We start from the raw sequence: 12,814 nt of genomic DNA, 5'->3' as shown, positions 1-12,814 counted from the left end.
CAATGAATCATCAAAAATAAATGTAATAATACATTTGTAAATTAAATTTATGCAACATAAATAAAAACTATGGACATTTATTTAAGAATTTATTTCTTTACAATTTTTTCTTTTACATAAATAAATTTTTAATTTGGAAGAAAGTTTAAAAGTTGCCGCTGAAGTGATTAGAAATCAATAAAATAAAAACAAAAAGGTACAAACCAAATCAAATGTATGTGCTTCAGTAACAATTACATCTTGAAATGTAGAAAATGTTTGATGTTTATTATTTTACGTTTTTAACTAATAAAAAGATAAATTCTGAAACCCAAATTAAACTCGTATTTAACCTAACACATAATCGCTGTGCGTGAAAAGATTCACGTGAATTCTCTAAGAGTGAAAAATGAAAAATGAAAAGTGAGAAATGAAACGTGAAATTAATGCATAGCCTATTTATGTAAACAATTTATTTTTAATTTTACATTATAATACCGTACATTATACAAGAGACGTACCAATTTATCCTGTTTTTTTTTTCGTCATTAATTTTGAACGGCAAGTAACATAGATAAATAACCCGCCGACGATTTTAATAACTGAAAAGTTTAGTCTTTTAACGGTAAAGTACTGACGGTTTCAAAGAAATATATTAAGAAATATGTATAATCACAAAAAATACATTTTTTAACATGATTCAATTAGTAAAATAAGAAATATAATGCGATATTTTCGATATGCTTCACATAACTCACGCTGCAGAATGTTGACATTGTCATTGGGAATATTTTCCCCGCTGTGATATTGAGTGGTTTCTTTGCACAGACCATAATTACTACCAAGTTTCTTGCTGCTTTTGGCTCTAGAGTATACCATACACATTCATACGTAGTGCTATGTACCTCTTCACACTAAAAAAATACATTATATAGTAATTAATTGATGAAAAATGACTAAATCAGTCTAATGAAGACAAAATAAAATTAATTATTTAAATTATATTATTTTATTATACAGAAATGATAAACATTTGATTTATTTAGAATTGATTGTATTGACACATGCACATATAGCCAAGCACGCATACACAAATGTAAAAAATATAGTTTTTAAAAATTATAATATAAGCTGAGATTTATAATGCTTGTTTTCTCCAACGCGGTCAGAATTTTGAATCAACCATTCCAAAAATATTTTATTGTTTTTCGTCCCTGACTACTGTTGGTTAAATGACAACGTGCATTTGGCTCAATGCTAAATATAAACCCGTTTTAAGGTCACAAATAGAAACTTTTCAGAAAAATAAGTAGTTGCATACGAGTATTTCCGGCTAGTAATGACGTATTTACTTTAAGTGATATAAACGTACTGTGTGTAAATTTGAGATGTAAAAATGTACATTCAGTTATGAGTACAAAAACTCGTTTAGCACTCACATTGCACATTTTGAAACCCCATCACTCTTTAAATATTGTAATAATTATTATATAATAAAAAACCAAAAGTAAAAGACGTAAAAAAGACATTGTATTGGAAACTTTTGATGTAAATTTAATGGAAATTGTGAATACTTGAAAATAACATATCCCTTGTTCATCGATTGAAAAACGAATAGGGGATGGTGGAGCAAGAAAGAATTCAGGAGGTAAGACAAGGGGGTGTTCCCTACATCGCGTGATTTGAATTTACGATCGAGCATATGTGTTAATGGTAGCCTCTCGGTTATTGACAGAGATCCACAAGCCAGCAATGTTGGCAGCTGCATTATTAAGTTAGATTATATATTTTTTTGCAATTTTCTTATGACTTTATCTCACTTTTTTACTCGTAATATTTTTATTAAATTATAATAATTCTTTTGTGAATGCGTGTGCTTCACAGACAAAATTGAATAAGCTGCAATATAAACTGTTATTTTCTACTTTTGTAAACAGTGGAAAATCATTTCGATCACACGAGAACGGGCAAGAGTGGCGAAGAAGAAAGTAGTGTAACAGCGTGCAAAAAGATCGCGCATCTATGTGGCAATCAACCATCAACACAGAGCGCAATTTTTTTCTTTGGACAGTCAATTTGCATGTGTACAATCGAGTTGTATTCTAGGAGTCTTACGCCTGTTAACATCACTAAAAACTATATCGCTGCGTAATCTGTTGAACAACAAAATCAGATAAAGTGTATATCAATAACAAAAACTATTGATTTATTACAGTTTAATACTGTGTTATAAAATTATAATATATTTACAGTTATATGGGTGTTTAACTGAACACAATTTACAAGAACTCTGGATTAAACCGCATAGGAGAAAACGGGCAAGTTAAAGATAAATAATACATTATATTACTTTAAACAATCACACATATGTGTATTATACAGTATAAGCTTCAATACTGACATTTATTAAATATTAAATACATAAGTTAAAAAGAGCGAATTAAATATTTGAAAATATAAATGTTAATATTGTTGTAAATGTATGTATTCAATGCAATTATACAAAAGCTTTTTTGAAATATTTTATCAAATGCTTTTATTTTCTTATTTGAATTTTATGAAAATCATGCAACAATTATAAATAATAATTTTTTAATATATACGATCGAAATTATAAAGGTATTTTATTATTTTATAGAATCAGATAATTCGCGCTTTTTCGTTATTATTGTCATTACAAAAACTATTATTAAACTTACTTTATTCACGAGATGTTCGCCTACCGCACAATAAAGACAAGTGTGCATTAAAAGTGTTACACTCCCGAGAAAGTACCAAGACATTTGTGCGATCGATAATTGAGTATCTTGATTAAAAGCCTAAATTAAATGTAAATTTGATACATTATGTTTTAAATTGTATTATATTATTTTATTATTTTTATATTACATAAAAAACATGATGTGTGATAATTTATGATAGCAAAGGTTGAACATTTTAGTAAGATATGCTTTTATTTTAAATTATACAAAACAAATTATACAAAAAATAAATTATTATTTATACTTACAGTAAGTATTAGAAATCCAAAAAGACTGAATAGTATGCAAAAATAACCTATTATGGCAAGCAGCAATAAATTGAATGTGTCATCGATGATTTCTACAGATCTGCAACTTAGATGTGACATAAAATAGGAAATATACTTATTAGAGAGAAAAGTCTAGAAAGTCTACATTTGGGATTTATTTTGTAAAAAAATTGAAAGTTAAATTATAAAACAAAATTTGTTTTTGTGAGAACCTGATCAAGCGAATGTGATCTTTAATGTTGTACTTTAAAACCGCTTTGAAATCCGGATCCTTTCCCAAATGCAGTAATCGCAAATTCAGATTCTCCATCTGACCACATATATGTAAGATCAGTAGTCCAAGAAAGTTGTCGACCGCAACATATGTAACAGCGACAGCAGTTGCGCCGATTGTTTGTGCCAGATATGTTAGTTCGTATTTCGGGCTGCTGGCTACATCGTACCAGTTGTATGTAGGAAACGGTAAAGATCTTTCATGATTAGTAAGATTGTTCACATGCCATATGTATTCTTTAAAAAATACAGAGCTAAGTTTGCTGAGCAGTGCCAAAGCTGTAACAAATACCCCGACTTTTAAGATTAAGCGAGTGATCTTAGCCTTTTTTAGCATGACATTTCGCTCTTCCTCCATTTTCACTCGCGTCCAGTCTTTCATAATCTTGTTAGTCAACAATAATAAATCTGAAAAAATAATGTGTTAAATAAATAAAAAATTAATTATGTACAAAAAAAACACTATTTTTTTTGTATCAGCTTGATGTTCTTTTAATTCGATTAGTAATTGATTTTGATTAAGTTATATACATATTTAATTCAATTAAAAATGTATATTTTAAGAAGTGAGAATATTTTGTTTAATGATAAAGAAGAGATAAATTTACAAAATTTAATAAATTTGTTAATTAATGAAATACCTCTTTTCTTGAACCACATAATGAAGATTTTAAGTACCGTTACTAAAAATGGCAAGGTGATTTGTAAATTATCTATAATCTGGATCATATCACCCCATACATTAATCAATTGAGCTAAAGCCGGTATAATTAATATGAACACCATTGCTGTAGCATTAAATAGCATTCGAAAATTCGAAAAGAATTCTTTATACTGATCTCTGCTTTGTTGCGGCCACAAACCGACAATTTTCAACATACAGCGATGCAGACCAATCGCCCATTCTAAATCTGCATAATCACCCAGTAAAAAAATTTGTCATATATATAAAAATATTTAATTATATAAAATTATATAAAAATATATAAATATATATAATCCATTATATAGCTATTCATAAATTTTTTTATAGAGAAGGTGAGACATGAAAGTTAAATATAAAGATTAGCATTTATAGATTTATATCACTTTAAGTAAGAACTCATTGATTTGAGAATCTATTAAAAAAGTATTTAATGTTAAAAGGAGATATTGAATTGCAAGGTATAATAGGACTTTTAACAATGTGAATATAAATTTTGTAAAAATATTTTATTTTTTAATTATTGAATTATAAATCTAATAATTAATTTAAACATAAAATGAAAAATGTTGTTATCTGTAATCTGATTATTAAAAAACATATTTCTGAAACTTTGAGTCAAAATACAACAAATCTTATTGCATTTCGCTTTCCAATGTATTCCTTTATAGAAGTTAATATTTAATAAATAAAAGATGATTTTAAATTATGATATAAAAAGATATTATTTTATATTAAATTTGTTTTAAATTATTAATTGATGATGAAAAAAAACACCAATATATTCGCTTAAACGATTCATTGATCAAACCGTTACTGGTCTTGTTTCATCAATGATATTATCTTCACTGTTTAAAGGTTGCTAGAATTCATATTTCTAACGAAATTCTTGAGACATGATACTTCGCGCGGTCATAAATGTTGCAACAACCAGAAAGAACATTTGCTATTGTCGTCTCGTTGAAGTTTTCATTTGGTGAAAGGGTATAATACATGAATTATAATAGCGAATTCGTGAAACGAGCATTTGAAGTTTACCGACATATACAACTGTACCTTTTTATATGGTTTTATATTCTTCTTCATTTTGCTATTAAAGAGCTTGCAAATGAATTGTTACAATTGCGTATAAGATAAAAAATTTTCAAGCACATGATAAAGAGACAATGCAAGTGAAATCGTTGAATATATCACATAGAAAGTGCACATTTGTAGACATTTTTTGCACTGCTAAAAAAATTTATCGCAGAGAGAAAAGTGTTGCCATTTTTGCTGAACATTTTGGCGGTGCATTATTAATGAACCTATAGCTTCAGCTATCGTCTCCATCAGTCAGTCTGGGCATAGCCACGGAACGGGAAGGATGGAATTCTTTACGTTAATTTAAATTAACAATTTGTCGATGAGTATTCAAATGAGTGCTGAAGATATACGTGCATGTGCGTGACTTAAATATAAAGAGTTTAAAGACGTATTCTATTTCATGCACATATCGTATTATTTATCCTTGTTTAACGTTCAAACAACAATGTTAAATGATGCATTATCCGTATCATCCGTGAAACGGAATGCGCTTTAAAACATTCAAATTAGCATGCGTGTAAAACGTGTAGAATTAGAAAAATTACTGGATAGATAACGTGTTCGTTTTGTTGCTCGTATTTAAAAAGCTAGAATGTAACTACATAAATTGTTATATTTTAAATATAAATGTAAATTAGAATCGTAATACGACGGCATTGCTGTCGGTTTATCTAGCCAATTTTTTTTTATATTCATACAGCAAGTATAGTAAAATAAAAGTACAAACATTTTTATCACAGATAATAACTCATTACAAAAAAACCCAATATTTTTCTTAACTTTTGGTTACAGATGCGCAAGCTATGATAAACAATTAATGTTTTTTACGATTATTTAACGAATTAAAAAGTGTGGTAGTAGTTTTGGCAGTATTAAAAAAGTTAAACTTTTTTGGTACTGTATTGCATTAATTTATGTTAAAATTTACATAAATATAAAACTAGAATAAAATAAATTTTGAAGAGGTTTGTTTATATTAAATTACAATGTAATGTTTAATATTAGATTACTACCTAATAAAATAATTAATACAATGAATCATCAAAAATAAATGTAATAATACATTTGTAAATTAAGTTTATGCAACATAAATAAAAACTATGGCCATTTATTTAAGAATTTATTTTTTTACATTTTTTTCTTTTACATAAATAAATTTTTAACTTGGAAGAAAGTTTAAAAGTTGCCGCTAAAGTGATTAGAAATCAATAAAATAAAAATAGAAATGTACGAACCAAGTCAAATGTATGTGCTTCAGTAACAATTACATCTTGAAATGTAGAAAATATATGATGTTTATTATTTTACGTTTTTAACTAATAAAAAGATGAATTTTGAAACCCAAATTAAACTTTCTCGTATTTAACCTAATCACTGTGCGTGAAAAGATTCACGTGAATTCTCTATGAGTGAAAAATGAAAAATGTAAAGTGAGAAATAAAACGTGAAATTAATGCATAGCCTATTTATGTAAACAATTTATTTTTAATTTTACATTATAATACCGTACATTATACAAAGCATCAATTTATCCTGTTTTTCTTCGTCATTAATTTCGAACGGCAAGTAACATAGATAAATAACCCGCCGACGTTTTTAACAACTAAAAAGTTTAATATTTTAACGGTAAAATACTGACGGTTTTGAAGAAATATATTAAGAAATTTGTATAATCACAAAAAATACATTTTTTAACATGATTCAATTAGTAAAATAAGAAATATAATGCGATAGTTTATATGTTTCACATAACTCACGCTGCAAAATGTTAACATTGTCATTGGGAATATTTTCCCCGCTGTGATATTGAGTGGTTTCTTTGCACAGACCATAATTATTGCCAAGTTTCTTGCTGTTTTTGGCTCTAGAGTATACCATACACATTCATACGTAGCGCTATGTACCTCTTCACACTAAAAAAATACATTATATTTTAATTAATTGTTGAAAAATGACTAAATCAGTCTAACGAAGACAAAATGAAATTAATTATTTAAATTATATTATTTTATTATACAGAAATGATAAACATTTAATTTATTTAGAATTGTATTGACACATGCACATATAGCCACGCACGCATACACAATTGTAAAAAATAAAACTTTTAAAAATTATAATATAAGCTGAGATTTATAATGCTTGTTTTCTCCAACCTGGTTCAAAATTTTGAATCAACCATTCCAAAAATATTTTATTGTTTCCGTCCCTGACTACTGTTGGTTGAATGACAACGTGCATTTGGCTTAATACTAAATATAATCCCGTTTTAAGGTCACAAATAGAAACTTTTCAGAAAAATAAGTAGTTGCATACGAGTATATCCGGCTAGTAATGACGTACTTACTTTAAATGATATAAACGTGCTGTGTGTAAATTTGAAATGTAAAAATGTATATTGAGTTATAAGTACAAAAACTCGTTTAGCACACATATTGCACATTTTGAAACCCGATCATTCAGTAAATATTGTAATAATTATTATATAATAAAAGACCAAAAGGTAAAAGACGTAAAAAAAACATTGCATTAGAAACATTTGATGTAAATTTAATTTAAATTGTAAATACTTGAAAATTACATATTCCTTTTTCATCGATTGAAAAACGAGTAGGGGATGGTGGAGCAAGAGAAAATTCAGGAGGAAAGACAGGGTGGTGTTCCCTACATCGCGTGATTTGAATTCACGATCGAGCATATGCGTTAATGATAGCCTCTCGGTTATTGACAGATATCCACAAGCCAGCAATGTTGGCAGCTGCGTTATTAAGTTAGATTATATATTTTTTTGCAATTTCCTTATGACTTTATCTCACTTTTTTACTCGTAATATTTCTATTAAGTTATAGTAATTCCTTTGTGAATGCGTGTGCTTCACAGACAAAATTGAATCAACAGCAAAATAATCTGTTATTTTATACTTTTATAAACAGTGTTTGAAAAATCATTTCGATCACACAAGAAGGGGCAAGAGTGGCGAAGAAGAAAATAGTGTAACAGTGTGCAAAAAGATCGCGCATCTATGTGGCAATCAACCATCAACGCAGAGCGCAATTCTTTTCTTTGGACAGTCAATTTGCATGTGTCCAATCGAGTTGTATTCCAGGAGTCTTACGCCTGTTAGCATCACTAAAAACTATGTCGCTGCGTAATCTGTTGAACAACAAAATCAGGTAAAGTGTACATCAATAACAAAACTATTGATTTATTATAGTTTAATACTGTGTTATAAAATTATAATATATTTACAGTTATATGGGTGTTTAACTGAACACAATTTACAAGAACACTGAATTAAACCGCATTGGAGAAAACGGGCAAGTTAAAGATAAATAATACATTATATTACTTTAAACAATCACACATATGTGTATTATACAGTATAAACATCAATACTGACATTTATTAAATATTAAATACATAAGTTAAAAAGAGCAAATTAAATATTTGAAAACATAAATGTTAATATTATTGTAAATGTATTCAATGCAATTATACAAAAGCTTATTTAAAATATTTTATCAAATGCTTTTATTTTCTTATTTGAATTTTATGAAAATTGTGCAACAATTTTAAATAATAATTTTTTAATATATACGATCGAAATTATAAAGATATTTTATTATTTTATAGAATCAGATAATTCGCGCTTTGTCGTTATTATTGTCATTACAAAAACTATTATTAAACTTACTTTATTCACGAGATGTTCGCCTACTGCACAATAAAGACAAGTGTGCATTAAAAGTGTTACACTCCCGAGAAAGTACCAAGACATTTGTGCGATCGATAATTGAGTATCTTGATTAAAAGCCTAAATTAAATGTAAATTAGATACATTATGTTTTAAGTTGTATTATATTATTTCATTATTTTTATATTACATAAAAAACATGATATGTGTGATAATTTATGATAGCGAAGGTTGAACATCTTAATAAGATATATGCTTTTAGTTTAAATTATACAAAATAAATTATACAAAAAATAAATTATTATTTATACTTACAGTAAGTACTAGAAATCCAAAAAGACTGAATAGTATGCAAAAATACCCTATTATGGCGAGCAGCAATAAATTGAATGTGTCATCGATGATTTCTACAGATCTGCAATTTAGATGTGACATAAAACAGAAGATCCACTTACTATAGAAAATTCTAAAAAGTCTGCATTTGGGATTTATTTTGTAAAAAAATTGAATGCTAAAATATGAAAGTTGCTTTCATGAGAACCTGATTAAGCGAATGTGGTCTTTAACGTTGTACTTTAAAACCGCTTTGAAATCCGGATCTTTTCTCAGATGCAATAATCGCACATGCAGATTCTCCATTTGACCACATACATGTAAGATTAGTAGTCCAAAAAAGTTATCGACCCCGATGTAAGTGATAGCACATGTAAATAACACAATTGCTTGCGCCAAGAATGTTAGTTCGTATTTTGGGCTGCTAGTTACATCGTACCAGTTGTATGTAGGAAATGGTAAAGATTTTTCATGATTAGTAAGATTGTTCACACGCCAAATGTATTCTTTAAGAAATGCAGAGCTAAGGATGCTGAGCAGTGTCAAAACTGAAATGAATACTCCGACTTTTAAAATTAAGCGGGTGATTCTAGCCTTTTTTAGCATGACATTTCGCTCTTTATCCATTTTAACTCGCGTCCAGTCTTTCATAATCTTGTTAGTCAACAATAATAAATCTGAAAAAATAATGTGTTATTAAATAAATATAAAAATAATTATGTACAAGAAACACTATTTTTTTTGTATCAGCTTGATGTTCTTTTAATTCGATTAGTAATTGATTTTGATTAAGTTATATATATATATATTTAATTCAATTAAAAATTTATGTTTTAAGAAGTGAGAATATTTTGTTTAATAATAAAGAAGAGATAAATTTACAAAATTTAATGAATTTGTTAATTAATGAAGTACCTCCTTTCTTGTACCACATAATGAAGATTTTAAGTATCGTTACTAAAAAGGGCAAGGTAAATTGTAAATTATCTATAATCAGGATTATATCACCCCATAAATTAATCAATTGAGCTAAACCCGGTATAATTAATATGAACACTATTGCTGTAGCATTAAATAGCATTCGAAAATTCGAAAAGAATTCTTTATACTGATCTCTGCTTTGTTGCGGCCACAAACCGACAATTTTCAACATACAGCGATGCAGACCAATCGCCCATTCTAAATCTGCGTAATCACCCAGTAAAAAAATTTGTCATATATATAAAAATATTTAATTATATAAAATTATATAAAAATATATAAATGTATGTAATCCATTATATAGCTATTCATAAATTTTTTTATAGAGAAGGTGAGACGAGAAAGTTAAATATAAAGATTAGCACAATTTATAGATTTATCACTTTAAGTAAGAACTCATTGATTTGAGAATCTATTAAAAAAGTATTTAATGTTAGAAAGAGATATTGAATTGCAAGGTATAATAGGACTTTTGACAATGTGAATAAATTTTGTAAAAATATTTTATTTTTTAATTATTGAACTATAAATCTAATAATTAATTTAAACGTAAAATGAAAAATGTTGTTATCTGTAGTCTGATTAAAAAACATATTTCTGAAACTTTGAGTCAAAATACAAATAATCTTATTGCATTTCGCTTTCCAATGTATTCCTTTATTACAAGTAAATATTTAATAAATAAAAGATGATTTTAAATTATGATATAAAAAGACAATATTTTATATTAAATTTGTTTTAAATTATTAATTGATGATGAAAAGAAACACCAATATATTCGCTTGAACGATTCATTGATCAAACCGTTACTGGTCTAGTTTCATCAATGATATTATCCTCACTGTTTAAAGGTTGCTAGAATTCATATTTCTAACGAAATTCTTGAGACATGATACTTCGCGATCATAAATGTTGCAACAACCAAAAAAAAAACACTTGCCTTTGTTGTCTCGTCGAAGTTTTCATTTGGTGAAAGGGTATAATGCATGAATTATAATAGGAAATTCGTGAAACGTGCATTTAAAGTTTACCGACATATGCAACTGTACCTTTTTATATGGTTTTATATTCTTCTCTTTTTTACTATTAAAGAGCTTGCAGATGAATTGTTACAATTGCGTATAAGATAAAAACTTTTTCAGGCACATAATAAAGAGAAAAAGCAAGTGAAATTATTGAATATTTCATATGGAAAATGCACATTTGTTTATATTTTTTGCACTGCTAAAAAGAATTCATTGCAGGAAAGAGTTATCATTTTCGCTAAACATTTTGGCGGTGCATTATTAATGAACCTATAGCTGCAGCTATCGTCTCCATCAGTTAGTTTGGGCATAGCAACGGAACGGGAAGAATGAAGTTCTTTGCGTTAACTTAAAGTAACAATTTGTCGATGAGTATTCAAATGAGTGCTGAAAATATACGTACATGTGCGCGACTTAAATGAAAAGATTTTAAGGACGTATTCTATTTCATGCACATAACGTATTATTTATTTATGTTTAACGTTCGAGCAAAAAGTTAAATGATGCATTATCTGTGTCATGCGTGAAACAGAATCCGCTTTAAAACTTTAAAATTAGCACGCAATTAAAATGTGTAGAATTAAAAAAATTACTGGATAGATAACGTGTTCGTATTGCTGCTCGTATTTAAAAAGCGAGAATGTAACCACATAAATTGTTATATTTTAAAATTAAATGTCAATTAGAATCGTAATACGACGGCATTGCTGTCGGTTTATCTAGCAAATCTTTTTTATATTCATACAGCAAGAATAGCAAAATAAAAGTACATTTTTATCACAGATAATAACTCGTTACAAATAAAACTCAATATTTTTCTTAACTTTTTGTTACAGATGCGCAAGCTATAATAAACATCTAATGTTTTTTACGATTATTTAACGAATTACTAGTACGTAAGCTAGATTTGGTGTTTACGGAGTTGATGTTACTTCTGGTTATTGTATAGTTATTGTACAGGTATTCCATAGGATCATTTAAATCACTCATGAGCGGAAATATGAACTTTTTCACGTGTACTTTTACGTCATCAGCTTTATTGGTGGAAAGGAGAAAATTTAAGGAATTAATAAATGTACTTCGGAATAATAATAAAAGTGTGGTAGTAGTTTTGGCAGTATTAAAAAAGTTAACCCTTTTTGATACTGTATTGCATTAATTTAAGTTAAACTTTACATAAATATAAAACTAGAATAAAATAAATTTTGAAGAGCTTTGTTTATATTAAATTACAATGTAATGATTAATATTAGATTACGACTTAATAAAATAATTAATACAATGAATCATTAAAGATAAATGTAAGAATATATTTGTAAATTAAATTTATACAACATAACTAAAAACTAGGGCCATTTATTTAGGTATTTATGTTTTTACAAATTTTTTTTTTACATAAATAAATTTTTGACTTGGAAGAAAGTTTACAAGTTGCCGTTGAAGAGATTAGAAATCAATAAAATGAAAGCAGAAGGGTACGAACCAAGTCAAATGTATGTGCTTCAGTAACAATTACATCTTGAAATGTAGAAAATAATTGATGTTTATTATTTTACGTTTTTAACTAATAAAAAGATAAATTTTGAAACACTAACTAAATTTTCTCGTATTTAACCTAAAACATAATCGCTGTGCGTGAAAAGATTCACGTGAATTCTCTATGAGTGAAAAATGAAAAATGAAAAGTGAAAAATAAAATGTGAAATTATTGC

General features: G+C 27.4%; 3 protein-coding genes and 1 long non-coding RNA gene across 10 annotated transcripts in view; 2 read left to right on the top strand and 2 right to left on the bottom strand.

The window, feature by feature from the left end:
* Window positions 1–8,585, top strand: part of LOC120359274 — a 34,169-nt gene extending 25,584 nt beyond the window's left edge. For 3 of the 4 annotated variants that reach the window (XM_039456198.1, XM_039456195.1, XM_039456197.1), the window contains one exon: window positions 8,003–8,585. In XM_039456198.1, the coding sequence (XP_039312132.1) occupies window positions 8,003–8,221 (219 nt within the window). In that variant the 3' untranslated portion in view covers window positions 8,222–8,585. Of the gene's footprint in view, window positions 1–5,313; window positions 5,426–8,002 lie in introns of those variants that run through there. The other variant, XR_005576079.1, reaches the window with a different exon arrangement.
* On the bottom strand, window positions 435–6,054 carry LOC113004327 (odorant receptor 43a-like). 2 transcript variants are annotated; one of them, XM_026137373.2, is made up of 7 exons: window positions 4,764–6,054; window positions 3,925–4,194; window positions 3,223–3,691; window positions 2,990–3,095; window positions 2,679–2,798; window positions 738–893; window positions 435–581 (listed from the first exon to the last, which is right to left on the bottom strand). In XM_026137373.2, the coding sequence occupies exons 1-7, from the start codon at window positions 4,786–4,788 to the stop codon at window positions 528–530; spliced, it is 1,200 nt and encodes a 399-aa protein (XP_025993158.2). In that variant the 5' UTR covers window positions 4,789–6,054; the 3' UTR covers window positions 435–527. The 2 variants fall into 2 exon arrangements, with proteins under 2 accessions (XP_025993158.2, XP_039312113.1); XM_039456179.1 differs by having other exon boundaries at window positions 2,990–3,089.
* Window positions 754–2,414, top strand: LOC120359277. The gene is made up of 2 exons (XR_005576082.1): window positions 754–2,157; window positions 2,232–2,414. It is a non-coding gene; the product is annotated as an uncharacterized LOC120359277 (long non-coding RNA).
* LOC120359271 (odorant receptor 43a-like) lies at window positions 6,532–11,820 on the bottom strand. Of its 3 annotated transcripts, XM_039456177.1 has the most exons (7): window positions 10,848–11,820; window positions 10,012–10,281; window positions 9,305–9,773; window positions 9,079–9,178; window positions 8,764–8,883; window positions 6,827–6,982; window positions 6,532–6,672 (listed from the first exon to the last, which is right to left on the bottom strand). In XM_039456177.1, the coding sequence occupies exons 1-7, from the start codon at window positions 10,870–10,872 to the stop codon at window positions 6,619–6,621; spliced, it is 1,194 nt and encodes a 397-aa protein (XP_039312111.1). In that variant the 5' UTR covers window positions 10,873–11,820; the 3' UTR covers window positions 6,532–6,618. The 3 variants fall into 3 exon arrangements, with proteins under 3 accessions (XP_039312111.1, XP_039312110.1, XP_039312112.1); XM_039456176.1 differs by having other exon boundaries at window positions 6,535–6,982; XM_039456178.1 differs by lacking the exons at window positions 6,532–6,672; window positions 6,827–6,982 and adding an exon at window positions 8,083–8,222.
* Between the last annotated feature and the right edge of the window lie 994 nt (window positions 11,821–12,814).

The sequence above is a fragment of the Solenopsis invicta genome, chromosome 12, assembly GCF_016802725.1.
Source record: "Solenopsis invicta isolate M01_SB chromosome 12, UNIL_Sinv_3.0, whole genome shotgun sequence".
NCBI lineage: Eukaryota > Metazoa > Arthropoda > Insecta > Hymenoptera > Formicidae > Solenopsis > Solenopsis invicta.
Note: the sequence above shows the minus strand (reverse complement) of the source record. Positions and strands in the feature narration are given on the sequence as shown.

Coding starts and splice junctions, on each gene's coding strand:
- LOC113004327 (XM_026137373.2), bottom strand. CDS start 4,788: ATGAATCGTTTAAGCGAATATATTG. Junction 4,195..4,763: donor TCGTTTAAGCGAATATATTG/GTGTTTTTTTTC, acceptor GTGATTATGCAG/ATTTAGAATGGGCGATTGGT. Junction 3,096..3,222: donor GATCACATTCGCTTGATCAG/GTTCTCACAAAA, acceptor GTCACATCTAAG/TTGCAGATCTGTAGAAATCA.
- LOC120359271 (XM_039456176.1), bottom strand. CDS start 10,872: ATGAATCGTTCAAGCGAATATATTG. Junction 9,774..10,011: donor TATGTGGTACAAGAAAGGAG/GTACTTCATTAA, acceptor TTATTTTTTCAG/ATTTATTATTGTTGACTAAC. Junction 8,884..9,078: donor TTGGATTTCTAGTACTTACT/GTAAGTATAAAT, acceptor CATTTAATTTAG/GCTTTTAATCAAGATACTCA.